The following is an 18,136-nucleotide window of genomic DNA, read 5'->3' on the forward strand; positions in this document are numbered from 1 at the left end:
AACAAAGGAGCGATATGTGGCAATGGATCTTTGCTACACTGTTGTAAGATTTACGGGAAATTTTCACAATGGATTGTCTGCCTTATGCCGGTTTCATCCCCCACACAAACCTCGACGCCACGTGCTATAAGAGTAATTGGAAAAGAGTTACGTCTTTCTTCGCTGAAACACAACGTATGTGATGACGTGGGTTTAGTTTTCTATTATTGCAGTTGTATTATTTTGAATATAACAATCAATTCGGATTATCATTTTGGCAGACGTTGAGTGAACCAACTTCATAGAAAATTACATGTATCGAGCGCTTCTACCACTATATGTTCATCAACAATGGTAGCGTAAGATCTATGAGAACCGTCGTCATACATCCAGATACTAATTGTGTAGCAAAGCGACGTCGGTTAACCTAGAACATGCCTATTAAAAAAGATAAAGGAAAAATAGAAAGAATAAGAAAATAGAGATGCACTGATAAGGTGTGCACTGAAAAAAAGTACTATAAGCCCCGTCATAATGTGCACTTCATAACCGCTCGTTGGATAGCAGAATAATGATTTAGGCATTCGAAAACAGTATCGTCTCGATCAGCTTGCGGGGTACGAGCTTGTTATGACGCTTCTGAAAGTGCATTCAAAAGAGAGTCGCCCACATTTGTCGCCTCCGTCTGTTTAAAGGTTCAGGTCTGCTATCGGTCATTGGTAATAGGTTCATTTAGCTAATTTATGTAGCAATTGCGAGGAAATAAAGAGTTATGATGCTTTCTTTTATGGTTACGTCGAAAACCTACATTCAAATATACATCAGACATACGTTTAATGTTAGCCCAATTTAACTGAAAATTAATGGTTAATTACATTCGTCAGACTTGAATACAGGGTTGACAGCTAGCTTAGGGATCTAGGGCGTAGAAAAGCTATTCTAACTTTATTTGACAAAAATTTGGTCCGAAAATAGAAGCGAGAATACTTTAGTAAGATACTTAGTTAGCGTACAACTTCCTGTTTTTTCAATTGTGACGATAATAGCTCTAGTGCAGTGCGACTTCCATGAAGCTTGAAACATAGATGTTCATCATTTGAGCCTAACTCTTTCACCAGAGCTGCGGGTATCGCTGCATTTGCTGGATGTCTGGGGAAGCTCTGGAGGACAATGGGGGTGGACAATGCAAAGCACAGTAAAAGTTCATTGTGTTCAAAAACTTTGTTTGTTGATTCATCCGTCGTCCATTCATTCTTTGTCACTAGCACCCCCGTCACGGTTGCGGTGGGTGGTGTTAGTTGTTCGATTTCGCTTTTTGTTTTATTGTTACCGTTATTTTTTTCTCCCTTTGACATGTCTTTCAACAACGATTCATTAGTGCTATCGTTCATTAGAACGAGATTTCAGTCATTCACGCGCTTGCGGCTGTTGTGAAGACCCCGCACCCCTGCAAACGCTCGCCACTGCCCTCTGCACAGTCCCCGAGTAGCTGTGTTTTGAACCAACCTGTGCAAGCAACTGTGTGCTGCTGTTACTGGCTTGCAGTTACAGCTCATTTCTCTCGCTCCCTTCCCGCACTTCGTCTCTCCGAGTCGCTGTTCCGCTCCGACCGAGAAAAGGCCGTTATTCGCTAGCGGTGTAAAGGGCGTAAACGTTGTGGTTGCAGACGGGATAAGGGCCAGTTAGGAAAGCCAGCGAGGATCGTGTGTGCGAGAGGTATTCTGTCCGCCGTGCGGAACAAACCGACGGATGCTCGCCGGTATATGTGGTAGCGTCTAAAGAGTTTTGTGCTGGCTCGCAGATCCCCGTTTAGGCAGCATCATGAAGGGGCTCCTTGAGGCCAAAACAGTGGCCGGCGCGCAGTAGTGTGACTATTATACATTGTATAAATGTTCGAAAGACAACCGGTAGACCCAAAGACCGAAACGACAAGAGCGTGCACACGTTGAGATGTGATAAAAAAAATGCATCCATATAATAAATGGGAACAAGTCACGCGAGCGGCAAAGCAGTGGAGGACAAACAAATGAAATTATATACTATGTCTGAAATAGGGGGTTGTTCTCGGCAATTGAAAAATCGAGGGACACATTTGCCGCAGCGGCGGTAACAACCGCCAAACGTTGCTTGTATCTAACAGGACACCGATGTGTCATGATCAAAGAGGTGCAGCCAGGCCAGTGGCCCACGGTTAGGCACAAAAATTGGGTTAACTTGTCCTTGTCAGCTTAGCGATGCGGGAAAGACCTCAATGTCATCGATGTTGTTATAATGAAGTCGTAAACAAGGAACGTGCTCTGGCTTTCATGTTTCCCTTTGGAGGCATAGGCATAGTCGTGAGCATGCCATCTAGTTGTATTGGTCTTTCAAGGTCTCCTAGCTTGATAACCTTTGTACGATGGTGGTGACCAACATCGCTTCAAGCGTAATGACAGGAGCGAGCACCTTGTAATAATAAATCGTCACTTCTTCAGTATACGTTATCGAAATATGTCATAGTAACAATATACGGTATTTTGCACCCATTTGTTATTTCCGTGTAAAATGCATCTCAATGAAAGGAGTTAGTAACAGGAATGCGAACTATATATTTTTTAAAGTCGACAATACAAAAATGTTGAATAGTCCGAGGATGAACTAATAGAGTTGGCAAGCGCCACCGACCGAACAATTAACTTACACACTCAAAGTAAATCAGTATTGAACATACCATTTGTAAAAAGTATAATTCAACACGTGTTGCTTCACATTTGGCATGTAAAAATAATGCCGACTGCCGGCTGTGCATCAGTCAGCCTGGGCCACAGTGTCTATCGAACGAATGTTACATAAACTACTCTTTTTCTAAGCGCTTGGTCATCTTTGTATTGGCACTTTGTATGTATTTCGAATACCGTTAGCACGAGATGCAAAAGGCTATTTTTTTCTTTTAATAGTAACTCTTTTATTTAATACCGGAAACACCGGCAGAAGTGAAACCCAACGAAATAAAATACGCGACTTTGATATAAAGTATAGTAAAACCGCTCACGGCTCGTTTACTCTGATGGTGTATCATAGCGCCATTTTGAATTAGTTCGTCGATCAAAATACGTGTCAAAAGGGGAATCTTACATCGTAACGTAAAGCATAGTATGAGCAATGTGGCCACACGTCGTTGATCCGTTGAGCTACAGAATCGTGTACGCGATCAGCGAATCTGCGCCGTCTGCTAGATACTTTCTAGACTTGGACATTAGCTACAAGTAGAGTTCGATCTCTTGTCCTAGGGTGAATGAAACAATAAATTCGCAAATCATCTAGCCTAGTATAAAAAAAGTGATCATTAAAAGATAGTATTTTTAAAGGAGTCAAGAGCTAATGCAGAGATTTGCTAATTGACCAAGTGCACGTAGACTTTATAGCTTCAGGGATGTGGTCAAGCGAGACAAGGACTTTTCGTTTCTTTTCATTTTTTTTTTTCTAGTTTTACTGTCGTGCCATAACAGGCACAGAAGAACGAACGGAATCACCTTTTGCATAAAACAGTCCCGTTTTTTTCTTTGTTGTTTATGTTGTTGAATAAATAGAAGTAAAACTTTCAATTAAAAAAGAATTGCTTCAGGCTAAATGTAGACACAGTTAGAAACTCGCTGTTATTTTTTACCGACGATCGCTCAGTTAAGCCTAACTAACAGGGAAACTTTGCCAGACAATGTAGGATATATTAGATTGTGATGCAGCTGAGGCCACCACCGGCTTTAGGCCTATATGTCCGCGTACACAGCAGATAATGCAAAGTAAATAGCTAACGGCAGTGGCTTGTTGTTTGTACGCGCAACATTGTCCACCAGCGCCGCCACCCCTCACGAAATAGCGGAATAGATATATATATATATGGCCACGTTTATGTATTCGACGACATAAAACTTGCCATCTGCAAAATAGGCTATTCTAGTGCTCCCCGTTGTGCGACGGCGGATGATTCATGTCATCGATACGTCCTCAAAAGCAGACATTTGTCGCCTTGTTGTTGATCGGCCGTATAGTATATCTTACGAAAAAATCATTGATGCTATGTAATTTGTGTTAAAATTCAACACATTACACTTAGAAGACGTTGGTTACTAGCGAAGGACAATGAAGAACTTTTGCGAATATACCACCGTGACGCTGCGCCATGCACTTTGAGTTAGACTGAATACGACCAAGAACGCATATAGCATAGCAAAAAAATGTACAACAACTGTACACCATAACGCGTGCATGCAGGAAAGCCAAACATTGTTAAACCGCGAAGAAGAAGCCAGCTGTTCCTCATGTAAGTGGTGTACTTTTTTACCCCCTGTACCTTTTAATGAGAATCTAATGCAAGTATAATTTAGTCAACGTGTAACGTCAATGGGCGCCGTTAAACTGGACTCGTTAGATAAATCTGAAAGATCCTTTAGGCAGGACAAGGAGGTGATGGTGTAAGTTGCCTTTTGAAACGACAGAATGCTTGGCTTTGACTAGAGGTCAAACAAAAGATAAAAGGAACAGCTGTTACCTAACGATCATGCAACAACCTGGCCTCTTAAAATTAGAACAGAAACACTCACCGATACCAACTTTCTAAACTTGGTAACGTGAGCAAGATTTACGTTTCGTACAATAAAGTTCAAATAATCGAAATGTTAGTGAATCATAGATACGTTTACCTAGATATCTAAGTTGTTTTTCTAGATTTTTTACGTCTAGCTATATGTTGGCACACGAAGAGTGCGTTACCGCACTGATCTATTGTTGTTGTATATTTATTGAGAAGAACCTATTTGACTTGAGTTATTCGGCACCGTTTATTTTCGGATAATTTATCAACTTTTGCGACTAGATCCCGATATTTAACAAGGAAGCGTAACCAGTTTCTTTTTTCTTGTATGATCTTTACGTACGACCCTTTAAGGAAAAGTGACCTTTGATCATTCAGAAGATTATGGCCTTTCTGATACTATGTTCCGGCAAATTTTGCGACTAGTTTCAAAAGACGCTCATGTGACTCAACCTCAAATACAGCAGCAGGTCCATCTAGTTAAAGGAAAGCCATCGTATAAGCAAAAATAGAAACAAGCAGAAAAAGAACAAGGATAATCGGAAGCGGTCGAGATGAAAAGGTTTAGCTCCTTTTTTCTATTTCAGTGTACTGGGTTGGGGCTGAGAAGGTAAGTCAGGGTTCACATTATTATTCCGTGAACAAGCAAACGGTTATAAAGGTCATTGATTTTAGGGATTTTTTTCTCGATAACTTCCAAGTGCTGAATAGTTAACAACAGTTTGGCCGAGTAGCTATAAATATGATGCACATTATTCGTTCTTGTATTTGTCTGCACTTAGATGAAACAAACAAGCCTACAAATAAGGTTATTTGATTATATATACACGAGACAACTATATATATTCGTTATATTTTAACAACAGTATTGTATTTTGGATGTTTTGGCAAACGTGTAAAGTGAAAAAGAGCATTAAGTAAATATCAATCTATACCTACGAGTACTTGATAGTAATCATTTACGAACGAATGCGTGCGGAAATCAGCTACAAGCGAGCGAAGTGTGTGCCTATTTAAGGATTTAGCTTGCGTAAAACTATGAGGTCCTTCTTTTGGGAGAAGAAAGGTTTTTAGCGTTAATATACAATTTAAGTGAACGTTGCATTCCAGGCTAAACGCAATTGAATTCAGTCCTAGCGGATGCGACGAAGCTCGTCCGTGTACTTCGTTTTACAACAGTTCTTCACATTAAAATGTGATGTCTATTAATGATGGAGCCGAAGAAGCGTCAGGTGCACTTTTCCCAATAGAACTCCGTTACAATAGAGGTTTTACAGGTTGAAAAAAATCGTAACATTATGCTTTCACATCTAGATAGGAGCTATGAAAGAAAATAAATCAGATCATATCGATCTCTAGTTCGTACCTTTATTTAGCAATGTCCGGTTATCGGGAAACTGTGATGCAACAATGTATACATGATTCCGATGCTCTTTTTTGGTCAGAGGTCCCCAGTGTCTGTTGACCATTTTCTTTATACCTTTCCTAAACGTAATTGTGTGTTCCGTTAGAGACGACGCCATATAGAAGTCCACAAAGGGAATGAGGCTATGGTACGGAATTACTTCGTTTAGTTAGGACGACTTTCTAACTGATAGGTCGGAAAGTGCGAGTGCATTTCCAGAGGTAACGCTCTTCGTTTGTTAGGTTTCCTCTGACAGAGTTACTGCAAAACACAATTTTACTTTAAATTTCAAGGTTCCGTTTAAGCACTTCAAATCAATATCAACTAGCAATTTAAAGCTCGAATATTCGCAAAGGTCTTTCAAAAGACATCATCTACCTGTGAACATGAAAGCCGTTATTAGGAAGAGATAAAGAAAACAATGTTATGCGCGCGGTCAATTGATTTCTTGCGTTTATCATATAAAAAGGCACTCATTAATGCTCGCCTGTCCCGGCACACCTGTCACTACCAATATGATATGGTTATCAAATATAATTTTATGAATTATTTGTATATGCAAAAACAATCAACTGCCAAACATAAATTATACGCGGTGCAACTTGTATTATTCGCCAACAGTCTTTTTAAAACGGCGTCCTGTCATGAACGGTATTTACGCTGTATTGTGTCTTTTCTCAGGGCTGAGTTGCCCAAATACGTCTAGTTTCTTCCCCAGAGAGGGGAAACTTAAGAAAAGTTCTACCTACCCAAAAATTCTCCAGGCCAGAACCTCTGTTCCTATCTCTTATCCGTTCTATTTCGTTCCGTCGCCATTCAGGCGGGTTAGATGGCCTCCTCTGATGCTCTATAGGTTTTATTTTGCCGCTTGCCGGGGCACGGGCCAGGAATAGAAATGCACGCAGTAAGAAAAGGAGGAATAGGACAAAGAGTGGGTCGGGAACGAAGTAAAACGATTCCCTGCGGGACCGCTTGTTCACTCGGATACACGCTCCACTTTCTATGTTTCACCAACCTGCTAAGCTCGCTCTCCATCTCTCAGCTTGACTCAACATATCGTAGTTTGGCTAACCAAGGACTTTCTTCTTGTCCGATACAGATTAAACGTCAAATGTCTTTTATGTGGCTGCCACTAGAGACGAACTAACGTTTCAAGCCATGATAGCCAACGCCCTCGTTGTCGTCTTGCTGTTTCGAGCGCGCTTGCATCCCCGCCTTCGACAAGCTGAGACCATTTTGAACTTTGTCTACAGGATGGATACACGTTACGAGCCAGCATTTAACGGTGCTGCAAAAGGCTCTCGGCCCTTCCGCAGTCTTTTGAGTCCCAGTGAGCACGCGAGTACCTGAAGGCTAGCTGATGGTTGGTACTTGTTGCAATTAAACATGTAAATGAGAGGAATAATTATTGTCAACTTACGTCAAGCTGCGGAGCATAGAGCTTCCTATGCTTCGGCGACTCAGTTTAATGACGAAGTGGCTGATAAGCACACACCGGCAATGGGCATGCCAAGAAAAGTAATGTCATCTCCAGAAAAACCTATGTCATCTACAGGTCGAGCGAAACTATCCTATTTTTCAATGCATCCATCTTCACCATTCGAAAAATTTTAGGGATCGCTTGAAGCTTCACGGTATGCGGCGCTTGATAGAACGCCCACTAACTGCTCACTTTTTTGCCGTTTCCACAATGCGGTCAGTCAAAAAAAAAAAAAAAACGCAACTATTAACGCAACTATTAAAGATTACCTCTAATAGTATTCAATACACCACGTGTAATTATAGTAAGAATGTACATCGGAACACAAAGGTTAACATAGGGTTTTTAGTTGCATGTGCCTGGCCCACACTATAACTCAGCCAATAAGACGAGAACCAGTATTAGAAGCTCATAGTGGCTCCGCTCCCAGCTCCGTTATGCAAGACGTCTCTCTACTTTCACTCAGATGACAAGAAATTTTCGTCGGGCCAACGGATTTTCATTCAAAAACGCAACCGGCGGCTGTGACCTATTTGCACAGGCCTTGGAGTATGTCATTATACACTGCCACATCGTAAAGATTCTATGGTTCGACTTCAGCTGGAGAATTAGTACTGTTGTAATGTTTGGATCTCTTCTGTTGCGTTAAGCTGATTAGTTAGCAAATGGACTTTTTCCACATCGATAATTTACTGCAGTAGGACGGTCGTGGTATACTCCTATTAGTCGACGTAAAAAGCGACCGAAGCTACAACAATGCGATTGTTCCTCTTTATATAAGTGCCATATACACGCGCCGTAATACGAAACAAATGACAGATACATTTATGGATAAAAACATTAATAACTAGTCGTACTGAGACAGGTCACACTGTGGTAAAGTTCTTTGTGGAACTTCGAATGGAAAACCCTATACTCCGTAGTCGTACGGTACGTAACATTTACAAGTTAATAATGAGTCTTTGAGCGAGGAAATTATAAAATGCTTACGATCGTGCAGAATAGTAATTGATTTGATTACTCAATAGGCTGATATCACCTCCAACAGTTTATATACACATATATTTTGTGAAGTAGCAAATGATTACCGACTCATCTGTATACTCTGTCCGGAATAATTTAGGAATAATATTAAGCCTGTCCAAGTGGTCCTGATAAAACCTTTAATGATAATATCGAACCCAAAAGTCTCATCGATTGGATCGTTTAAAATTCGGTGGATAACAACGGTATGACGTCGTCCTTGAACTTTACGTCATGGGAAATCTATTATATATGAACAATAACTTCGTCACCCGGATGATAAATGTTAGAAGGTTTATTGCCATTATCTAAATATTCGTATTTTTGTATTATTATCTTAATGTTCGCATTTGGTGGTATTGGGTATATTTCGAAATTTGCTACAAACGAAACTTCCACCGACGCAATCATTTGCTGGCGGGGGCCCCAATAAGCGAAAATAGCTGCTTTAATGCGGTTTTTACCAAACAATACCGACCAGCCCTCTAAACAATCCTAAAGTGCGTCTACAAAGCGGCTACTTGGAAAGGCTTGTTAAATTTGTAGTCATTTGCAGAACAGTTATGGGAAACGAAGGCTGAAAAGGCGTTTTTTGGTTAGTTTTTCGCGCCTCAGCTCTTGGGGGTGTCATTGCTAGGTGTTTTGGTTTGCCCGTGACGCTGTTCGCGTCATACAATTAAACTTCCCCCCACAATCAATCTGTGAAGGAAAAAGTGGCGCTACGGAGCGCTAGCCGATGTTAGTCGCATCACATACAAACCTGGTGCGGGAAGTCGACCCACCGCAAGTCGGCAGCGAAATTGCGGTTCAGTGGCCGCGCCCCCTCCCAAGAGAAGGCTAAATCTTGTTGACTTAGCCAACCACAGTCGCTCCATGGTTGCTAGACTGGGATGAAAGCTAAGATGTGTACGATAGAACCCGCCGTGGTAGAAAAGGAAGGCCACCTAGTAGTCGATTGGTCGTTCGCTGAACGCCAAACGTCGCCCGGCGTTGAACGGAAAATAGCCCTTTTTATGAATACCATACAGCATACATAAAGACGGAGACGACTAAGATAAGGGAATATTCGCCCTAATAACAGCGTTTAACGGGAAAAACAAGGTGACTATAGGGCGAGAATTGTAGAATATAAAGAGGCGCATGTAAATTATGAAGAAACAATAGAGATGGTATAGCTACGGTGCAGAGCGTATAATCAGAAACAGATTGATTAGGTTTTAGTTAAACAGATTTGCTGATTTATGAAAATATAAGATGAAATCCCGAACTGTTTCAATGCACTAAAAATTGCCTGCTCAATATTCGATGTATGTAGATGTGTGACACATTTGACCTAGTTTTAAAAGCCTTCATCCTAACCTGCTTTATACATATATGTGTATCCATATATGTGCTAAATATTTCCTCACCGCCACAAGACTCTTAGTATGTTTCTCTAGGATGTTCCTCTTACCTAGGCTAATTAGCCAACGATGCCCACTTCAAGACTCATGGCGTTGTTGTGTAAATAAGACACGAGACTCAGAGGTCTTTGACCTCATGGAGAAGATTTGGAATACCTAATTTCTGGTTCCTTCTTCGATGCAGATCAACGGGGGAAATCTTGATTTCCATTTTGCTCAATTACCACCATATTGGTGTTAAAGAATTCTGTCTGTCGCAAACTCTTTCCACCATCAACCATAGCCGACGTGGCAAGCAAAGATTGGCAAGGGAAGAATACCGCTCTAAGCAACAGCAGAAAGGGGTAGAGATATGCGGCGTATTTGGTTTTATCCATATTGACGCGATGAGCAGCCAGTAACCGCGCGATGGACGGTGTCTTCTTGCAGCATTGGCCGCTGGGCACAGTATAAGCGCATCGGAACCAAAGAGGCCTCATTCTACTTTTTCAGAAGAATCGCCCTATTCTGCATGCTCGAAGAGACTATGCAATGAACGAGACTCTTCAAAAAGATACAAAACACTTCCGATGTCTCATCACTAGCTAAACTTCGGCACCATACCAATCAACTTGAATTCGTCGTACACTCGAGCTTGTCGGTTCGGTACTTTAGGAAAGACTCGTAAGGCGCCGAGGCATAAGCAGCGCTGCGTTCGGCAAGATAATATGGATATTATAATTCATACGAATATTTATTATAATAATAGTGAATATTATAATGCTAATTATTATTTTTATTAGAATTGTTATAGGTGAATGAAGGGCAGATAATAAAGCTATTTTGTTAGCTGCCACCAACAAAAGGGGTTCTAAGGAAAGGCGACGTAGGAAAGTGGCGGTCTTGTAACACCATAATAAAATACATTGAATAGAGTTAGCTCGTTCACATTGAGACGCTCAATATCTACCACAGAGCAAACATACTAATGCGCAAAGGGGGAATAAACATTTCCGGCCTCCTGTTCCCCTACTCCTTTTGCATGTTCCTTCGTTATCCTTCTCCCCGACGTTTGCTATGGTTTTAATAATAACGAGACTTTTTGTAGGTACATCATTATCCCGAGTGTCAAAGCCGCCTAGATAGAACTTCACGCTGTCATGGGAGGCTCTTGCTCTCTTTAATACACATAATAAGCTTGCCTAAGCAAATTTATTCCAGAAGCACTTTTAGAACCGTTCAGGTAACGAGTTGATTGTATTATAAGTTCACGCAAAATCGCACACATTTTCCGTTACTCCATAAACTGCTCTAAAGAGAACGAAGCAGCACGTCCGAACGAATCAAAGGTTTACTGAAAATGTGCGATACTTATGGGCTCACGAGTGCAAATTTAACTTCCTTAATTAATCAATTTCAGTGACAGTTTATCGTTGCTGGAACTCAGTGTCAACTCATTAAACATCCAATGTCTCCCTGTACGCCCGTATACTTCGTTTCGAGAACTCGAGTTATGATTTGGAAGTTGTAGACTAAGCGCTCAGATTTTTTTAAGCGAACAGAGAAATGGAACAGTATAGGGTTTCGTAACAACTAATGCACACTTACCTGGACAATGCGGACGTGAGCAGTGTCGGCTAGATTGAAGTGGATACAAGCGTCACACAATAGTAATGAATAATAAATAAAACCCGATGTGCGTTAGAAATTTTGTCACTTACCTTCGATAGAGAAAAAGTAGCACCTACTTATACACCCAAGTTTATCTGCTTAATATAAATGTGTACACTATCTAAAAAAAAAAAAACATTTTGAACTATTATCATTTTTTTTTTTGTTTCGCTCAAAATGATTACCTTTATTCATTCAGACAAAATCACAAAATCGTTTCATCTGTTTTGAAGGATTTTTAATGGGCAGTTATTGTCGACATGTTATCGGGTTACACTACACAATGTTTAATAATGATCTACTGCTGAAACAGGCCCCTGGTCAGTTTGTGTTAAAATCTACTATAATTTTCCCGATATTCGTTCCCTGACTCTGCTTGTTGCGCTGTATTTGTTGTTACCATATATTTGACTGCATGACAATGTAAATACAAAAGTAGCGTTATCGTACCACATGCATTGTATTACTTCACGTCATTTTTTAACGGGCAGGTTCGTGCATTGGAAGGTCCTGTAGAAGTTTTTCACAGAGGCAAGACATACCAGGGTGCAGTGGGCGCTAGGTGAGGGCGATGGGATCCTGGCTGCATTGGAGCATCTCGGAGGAAAGCTACTGAATCTGGTTTAACCTTCCACCGGTCCGAAAACTGAGCTGGCACTCGGTTTCTGGGGTTTCTACGTACGGTTTGTGTATCCCCGAACGGCTCAGTTTGTAAACAAATGCGTACTGAATCCCTGAAAAGTCCCCATCGTTGACGTCCCTCGGCTGCGACAGACAACCCCCCTTCGAAGGCTCTAGGCCTGCCTCATCAGTGGCGACCCATAGTCAGAGATTCATCTAGCTGCTAGCTTTGTTGAGGCCCTTTTGGTGATTTTGGGATCCATCAAGAGCTTACCAAAGCTCGCTAAGAGGCTTACTTTAGGTAGTGTCATTCCGACGGCTTGCTGGCCTGATGCCGCACGGCCTGTCGTCCACCAGCAACTACCTGTCCGCTCTGCCTTTCTATACCTGTCCTGGGAATGTTCAGGAAGAACGATGACGACGAAGAGAGCCTCAGCTCGTCGAATATTTACAAAAATCCGATCTCCCCCACCCACCCTTAACCATTCTCCCGCCATCTATCCGTCCCACAACTGATGTGTCCACTCCCGTCCATGTACATGCGTTGCACAATGTTAATGTCTTACAACGGCAAATGTTACCTCGAGCCTATTGCACACAGAAACTCGCCTGGCTTTCCTCTCCTAACTTCTTGCACCCCCCCCCCCCCCTCACCGAGCATGGAAAAGCCTCTTGCTCCAATGGTGGCACACGGTCACGTCGCGGCATTGTTATATAACACACTCGATGCAGGTCGACAGGCACGCACGCACATTTCGTTCTCGCATACCACCGTGTTCACGCTCTTCAGTGGCATTTGGCGTAGTTCTTCATTCATTGCCAATTCTCTACGTTCCCAGTCTTGGTTTTCATTTCTTAAGTACCCACTTCATAGTAGAATAACCCTACTTCCCCTATATACTCGTTTAGAGATACATATGTGTATCATCAAGCAATTCACGCGACCGCAATGGCACCGCACCTAACAAAACGAAGCTCTTATTTCAGTGCTGCGTGAGCCATTACGACTAAGTAAACGATCTCCACAATTGCCACAGACCAGATTGCATCGAGCAACCAAAGGACCCAAATATACACGTATATAGCACACAGCTTGCAGGCATGCAAGCATTGTATGTTTTCGTGTGATGCGACGGAAGGGACACCATGCGTCCTGTTATGCCCGCAGTACGTCGTACCGCTACCGCAATCCATCTATATGTTGTTGCGGGGCTTGCCCGGCCTTCTCAACTTTGTTTCTCTCTGCAGGGCTGTCATCAATACATCCAAGCGTTGGAAGAAGCAGCCCAGAGACTCACAATAATGATAGAAACATGCTACTACTGCGGGAAGATGCCATGGCGGGAATGCCGCCTCTTGTCACATCGCTACTTCAATCTTGCAAGAAAATGATGACACGACGCCCGGAACAAAAAGAAGCGCTTTACTCCAACCCAGAAAGAATTGCACCCATCAGAGGTTTGAACTCCAGATATGATATCCGTTGTTTTTCTCTTTTCGTTCTGTTTCTTTTCCCTAGTCTTCTTTCAGCTTACTCTCGTTTCGTTTATATTGTATAGCCGAAGTATTGTCCTAGCGATGGATGAGGACTCATTCTTTATATCAGTTTGCTGTGTGAAACACGACCACAATATGGGATCGTCTTCGAAATCTTTAAAGCGCAACCTGCGTTCTATGTCCTCACAGTGTAAACTGAATAGCAGCATTCTCACGCCGGATCTTGTTGTCGCTATACAAAGAGGTGTGACTTAGGAATTTTTTTCTGTGTATATTGGGGGACGACACGAATTGAGGGTTAATGAGGCGAGAAATGGCTTTGTTGAGTGAAATACGTTGAGTAGTCCTCAAACTCTCGTCGGAACAATCAGCCTTTCACGACATCATCGGATAGTTGCGGCGTCCCATGTTGCACCAAGTTTCAAAGGAAATGAAAGCTAACGCGCGCGTATGTACCACATATTAGCGATGCCTGCAAATTGTCTTCACCTTAGGTCTGTCTATTTGCACCATCTTCCATCATTCCCAAGTAAATGGGTAGCAGAGGTAATGTGTCTGTATCCGTTCTCTTGTCTCCTAGCATAAGTAGCACAGCTTCTAATATTTACACTTGTTCTATGTCCGCTGATCTAATAACTCTACAATTCATGTTCATCTTTCCTGCAGCTCATCTTTATTCCTTCCTCGTTTTACTCTAAGTTATATACAGTAGCCAAAACAGTATATACATGAAATGCGCAATTATTACATAATCTACCGAATAATAATAATAATCATTGTTATAATCCTCGCTGTTGCGACCTCGCGCCCGAGGTAACGTTCTTCAGTGATTGTTTTCTGGTTTCAGACATCCGTACAACAAACGTATGGAGCGGCTTCTTCTCTAGTACTACATATTTGTAGTTGATGTTGTCTCGTTTATATGCGTGGTTTAAAGAAGCCGATCCAAACTTACTCACTCATTAAATAAATTGCCACGCAAGTCTTGATAGTATCATTATCATCGTGTCCATACATCGCATAATAATTATTACTGTCATCATTATCTTTATATATTGATAAATTGTAATCATCACTTTGTGGGATAGGCGGGTGAACGTTTGGATAGGTTATCTGGAGGTGGCGTGGTCTAGGATTGAACCCGGGCATAGGCTTCGTTTCGTGCTAGGAGCTAGTCGTCTGATGGAGTGCCTGACGGTGGTACCTGACGTAAACTTCGAAACATTAAGGTTTTAGGAAGGCAGTGGATTATGGTAAATGCATGGCAATTTTGTGTTAGTTCACTGCTCACAGCATGTGCTGCTGCTGCTGCTTAACAAATGCCGGTTGTGGTTTAGCGGCCGACTTTCTTTGCTTTTCTTTTTTCTATTGTTGTTATTACCATACATCAGTATTAGAACGCGTCGACTTCTGACAGCACTCCCAGTCATGTATCACTAGCAGACGACACTTCCACATACTATTAGCGTTGATGATGACTGGTGACTGCGAATAATGGCGGCCTGCGCCTCCTCGGAAGGTGTTTTGTTTAGTAAACCGGCTTTTTGTCATCATTCACATTTGCTAGCCATTTGTTCAATCATTCGGATAGCTAAATAGATCAATAACCTCTTTTATATATTTGTATATATGCATGTATAGCTTTTTGTTTTCTACGAGTTCTCCCGCATACTCTCTGTCGCTCTATTCGCTAACTATTCACTATTTTTTAGTTACACCCACGAACCAAAGAGCAACTCGCAGGCCTGGGCGACATCTTGTCGCCCTAAAGTCCTGAGAACGTTAATGAGGTTCGCTTGCGCTGTAGGCTCCCGGTGCCGTGCCTCCCACAAATCTAGCAGGAACGTCGTAGGACTTGGCTTTGTCGCGAAGTAGTTTGTGTACCTAATAAATAATGTAAATAGATATGAAAACGAAATAAATTAGCATCTCTTGTGTATATGAAAAGTTAATTGCGACAGCAATATGAGAGTTTGTGAAATTCGACGTTAATGGCAGCTTCTAAGGACAACGAAAGCATAAAACTAATTCATTGTCTTCGTGTGCTAAGTCAAATACAAAGTTCGTTACACAATTGGCCAGAATATAGCCAGTTCATATCTGAATGATGATACTTCCTTTAACGTTTGTTTACGTAGCATTAAAGGACTAGTCCGAAAATTACACGCCGTCCCAACATAGGTACATACCTGTCCATGCCAAGTTCCGTAGCAAGCATACGCCAGTCGGCTCCTGAGTGGTGGGGAGGATCAAGTAGTGTACTCAACTTGGAGCGCGCCTCAGCAGATACACGGAATCCTTCGACGGGCACCACTGAAACGCTCACAGTTCCACCTCCACGTAAATCAAGACTTTTAGTCATCATTACGTTACTGCCAATACCTGCAATACCAGTGCTCATCTCGCTGAGATTGCGGTAGATAGGCGAGACTGGCGTTGAGTTGCACTCCTGATTAAAGTGATGTTCTAATTGTAGTACCTGCCGATGCGATTGATTGCCCCGTTGATATATGGTCACTTTACACTCAAGTGGATGTTTTGGATCCCGGCAATTGGCTGATGTCACCGTGAATGAACAATGTAAAAGCGATTGCCGCGAGGACCACAAGTGGCTAAACGGTATCTCCTGATAGTTAGCTCCAGACTTATAGGCCCAGCCTTTTGCCAGATCCTCTAAAGTAAGACACAGATTGGCTCCTCCATCGTGTAGATAGATGCTTTTAGGCGATTCGAGTATGGTCCCGTCATCTGCAGCCATGACTGCCTGCAACGCTGCCTTGGTCTCGTCGACGCAATAGATACGGATTGAGAACTCGCTCTGCGAAAGGCTCAACGAATGTCGCGAAAGGAAAGCGAGCAGTACGAGGGACTTTGTTGCAAAACAGTTAACCTGCGATTCACCGCACAGAACGTAACGGGTGAGCCTATCAGTCTGCAGATGGCACAACCTACTGTCCATCTGGCAATAGAGCGGTGTATTCAGATTCTCTTGACCTAGTGAAACTACTCGTTTCCAACAAAGATACTCCTCCTCGGTACTGCCTGTCTGGCCAGCTCCCCCTGCATTTGTTGGCTCGGCAGACAGAACTGATATTGACCATTTTTCGGCTGGAGTCTGAGCGCAATGCTCGAAGGTTAGAATAACGGGCCTGGCCAGTGGCACCTCGCTGGGACCGCATTGTACGATAGGACTAAGAATGGTCTGCTCCTCCGAAAATCCCGGTCGATCGCGGTCTTCCTTAAGTACCGCGACGAACATGTCGTACTTTCCTTTTTTGATAGCGCCCGGGGGAACCGTCATCGAGACGCCCAGGTGCGGCAGGTTTATACGCCCACCGGCTGGTCCTATCGCAGCCCACGAAATGAAGTCACTGTCGACGCCCAGCGGTGGCATCAGCGTACCCGAGGCCACGGACGCTCTGGCCGTCACGGAGATAGTGTCATAGATGTCATACTCAGAGGCGCCATTCTCTGAATGTCGTCCGCTCGCTGGTGAATCGCTTCTTGGTTTGCTTGTAGAACTCGGCGTGCGGGACCTCTGCTGCTGCTGTTGCTGTTGCTGATGCTGTTGTTGTTGAATAGTGTTATTGCGATACTGTAAAGGACTACCCGGAGCAATTGCGAGGTTAGGCGCGTAGAGCTGCTGTAGGAGGGGCATGCTAATGCCGGGCTCAAGTTTTTGATCACTCAGGAATTCCTGAAGGCCTGGTGCCCGATTTAAACTCTGCGTCAGGTCTGGTGGTATCGGAATTACGCCTGAAAGAAAATAAGTGCTTTTCTTTGTCTAAAACTCACCTAATTTGCAACAGTAATTACTTTTGCATGCAGTGAAACCTGCCCGTTTACACAGCCTGCCGCAGGTGCATGCAGACACTTACGTTACTCGAGTTCTAGCCTTCCGATCATACATCAGACATATATATCATAATTAAGCGTTACGTACGACGTCGGATTATCCTACTATACTATAAAGACATTGGTATCATTTGCTAGGATCTCTAGCGGGCCAAAGCCGTTCTGTAATTTTTATTAGTCGGTATCCTTTTTAGTGGGAAGTATTTTTGTACAGGCTTTCGCATTGTTAGATTCTGGAGAGCAATAGTTGTATTTTACGCTACTCCATATGTTAAAAGCACCAAGCAACTTGTAAAGCCCAAGATATACAATAAGTAGCTATGTAAGGAGCGATTACGTGTCTTCTATAAAACCCTTGATTTTAAAATTTGCCTGTGATGTATCATCCATTCTACCCCAACGTGATGTTTTTCTGAGGAGAGTGTTTTTGTTTATTTAACGCTTAGCTAACCTGTGACTGGGACAGTACTGTAGAGAGGTTGATGCCGTTTGCTGGGATCTCTAGCAGGCCAAAACCGGAGGGCAATCAAGAAGGTAAAGCCGAGAATAATTGCTGCGAGCGCCATGCCTATGACAAGTGCAACTGCCTGGATACCGCCAAGATTTGCCGCAATGAATCCTAAAAGGTAACGGGATTTATTAATGATAGTATT

General features: G+C 42.6%; 1 protein-coding gene across 2 annotated transcripts in view; it reads right to left on the reverse strand.

Annotated features, from left to right (window-relative positions):
* Positions 1 to 11,664: 11,664 nt before the first annotated feature.
* LOC111255584 (netrin receptor UNC5B-like) overlaps positions 11,665 to 18,136 on the reverse strand; it is a 44,561-nt gene continuing 38,089 nt past the window's right edge. For both annotated transcript variants that reach the window (XM_022817698.2, XM_086974232.1), the window contains 3 exons: positions 17,935 to 18,102; positions 15,818 to 17,384; positions 11,665 to 15,512 (listed from right to left, as the gene is read on the reverse strand). In XM_022817698.2, coding sequence (XP_022673433.1) covers positions 15,341 to 15,512; positions 15,818 to 17,384; positions 17,935 to 18,102 — 1,907 coding nt within the window. In that variant the 3' untranslated portion in view covers positions 11,665 to 15,340. The remainder of the gene's footprint in view (positions 15,513 to 15,817; positions 17,385 to 17,934; positions 18,103 to 18,136) is intronic.

Source organism: Varroa destructor, unplaced genomic scaffold (assembly GCF_002443255.2).
Source record: "Varroa destructor unplaced genomic scaffold, Vdes_3.0 BEIS01000001.1, whole genome shotgun sequence".
NCBI lineage: Eukaryota > Metazoa > Arthropoda > Arachnida > Mesostigmata > Varroidae > Varroa > Varroa destructor.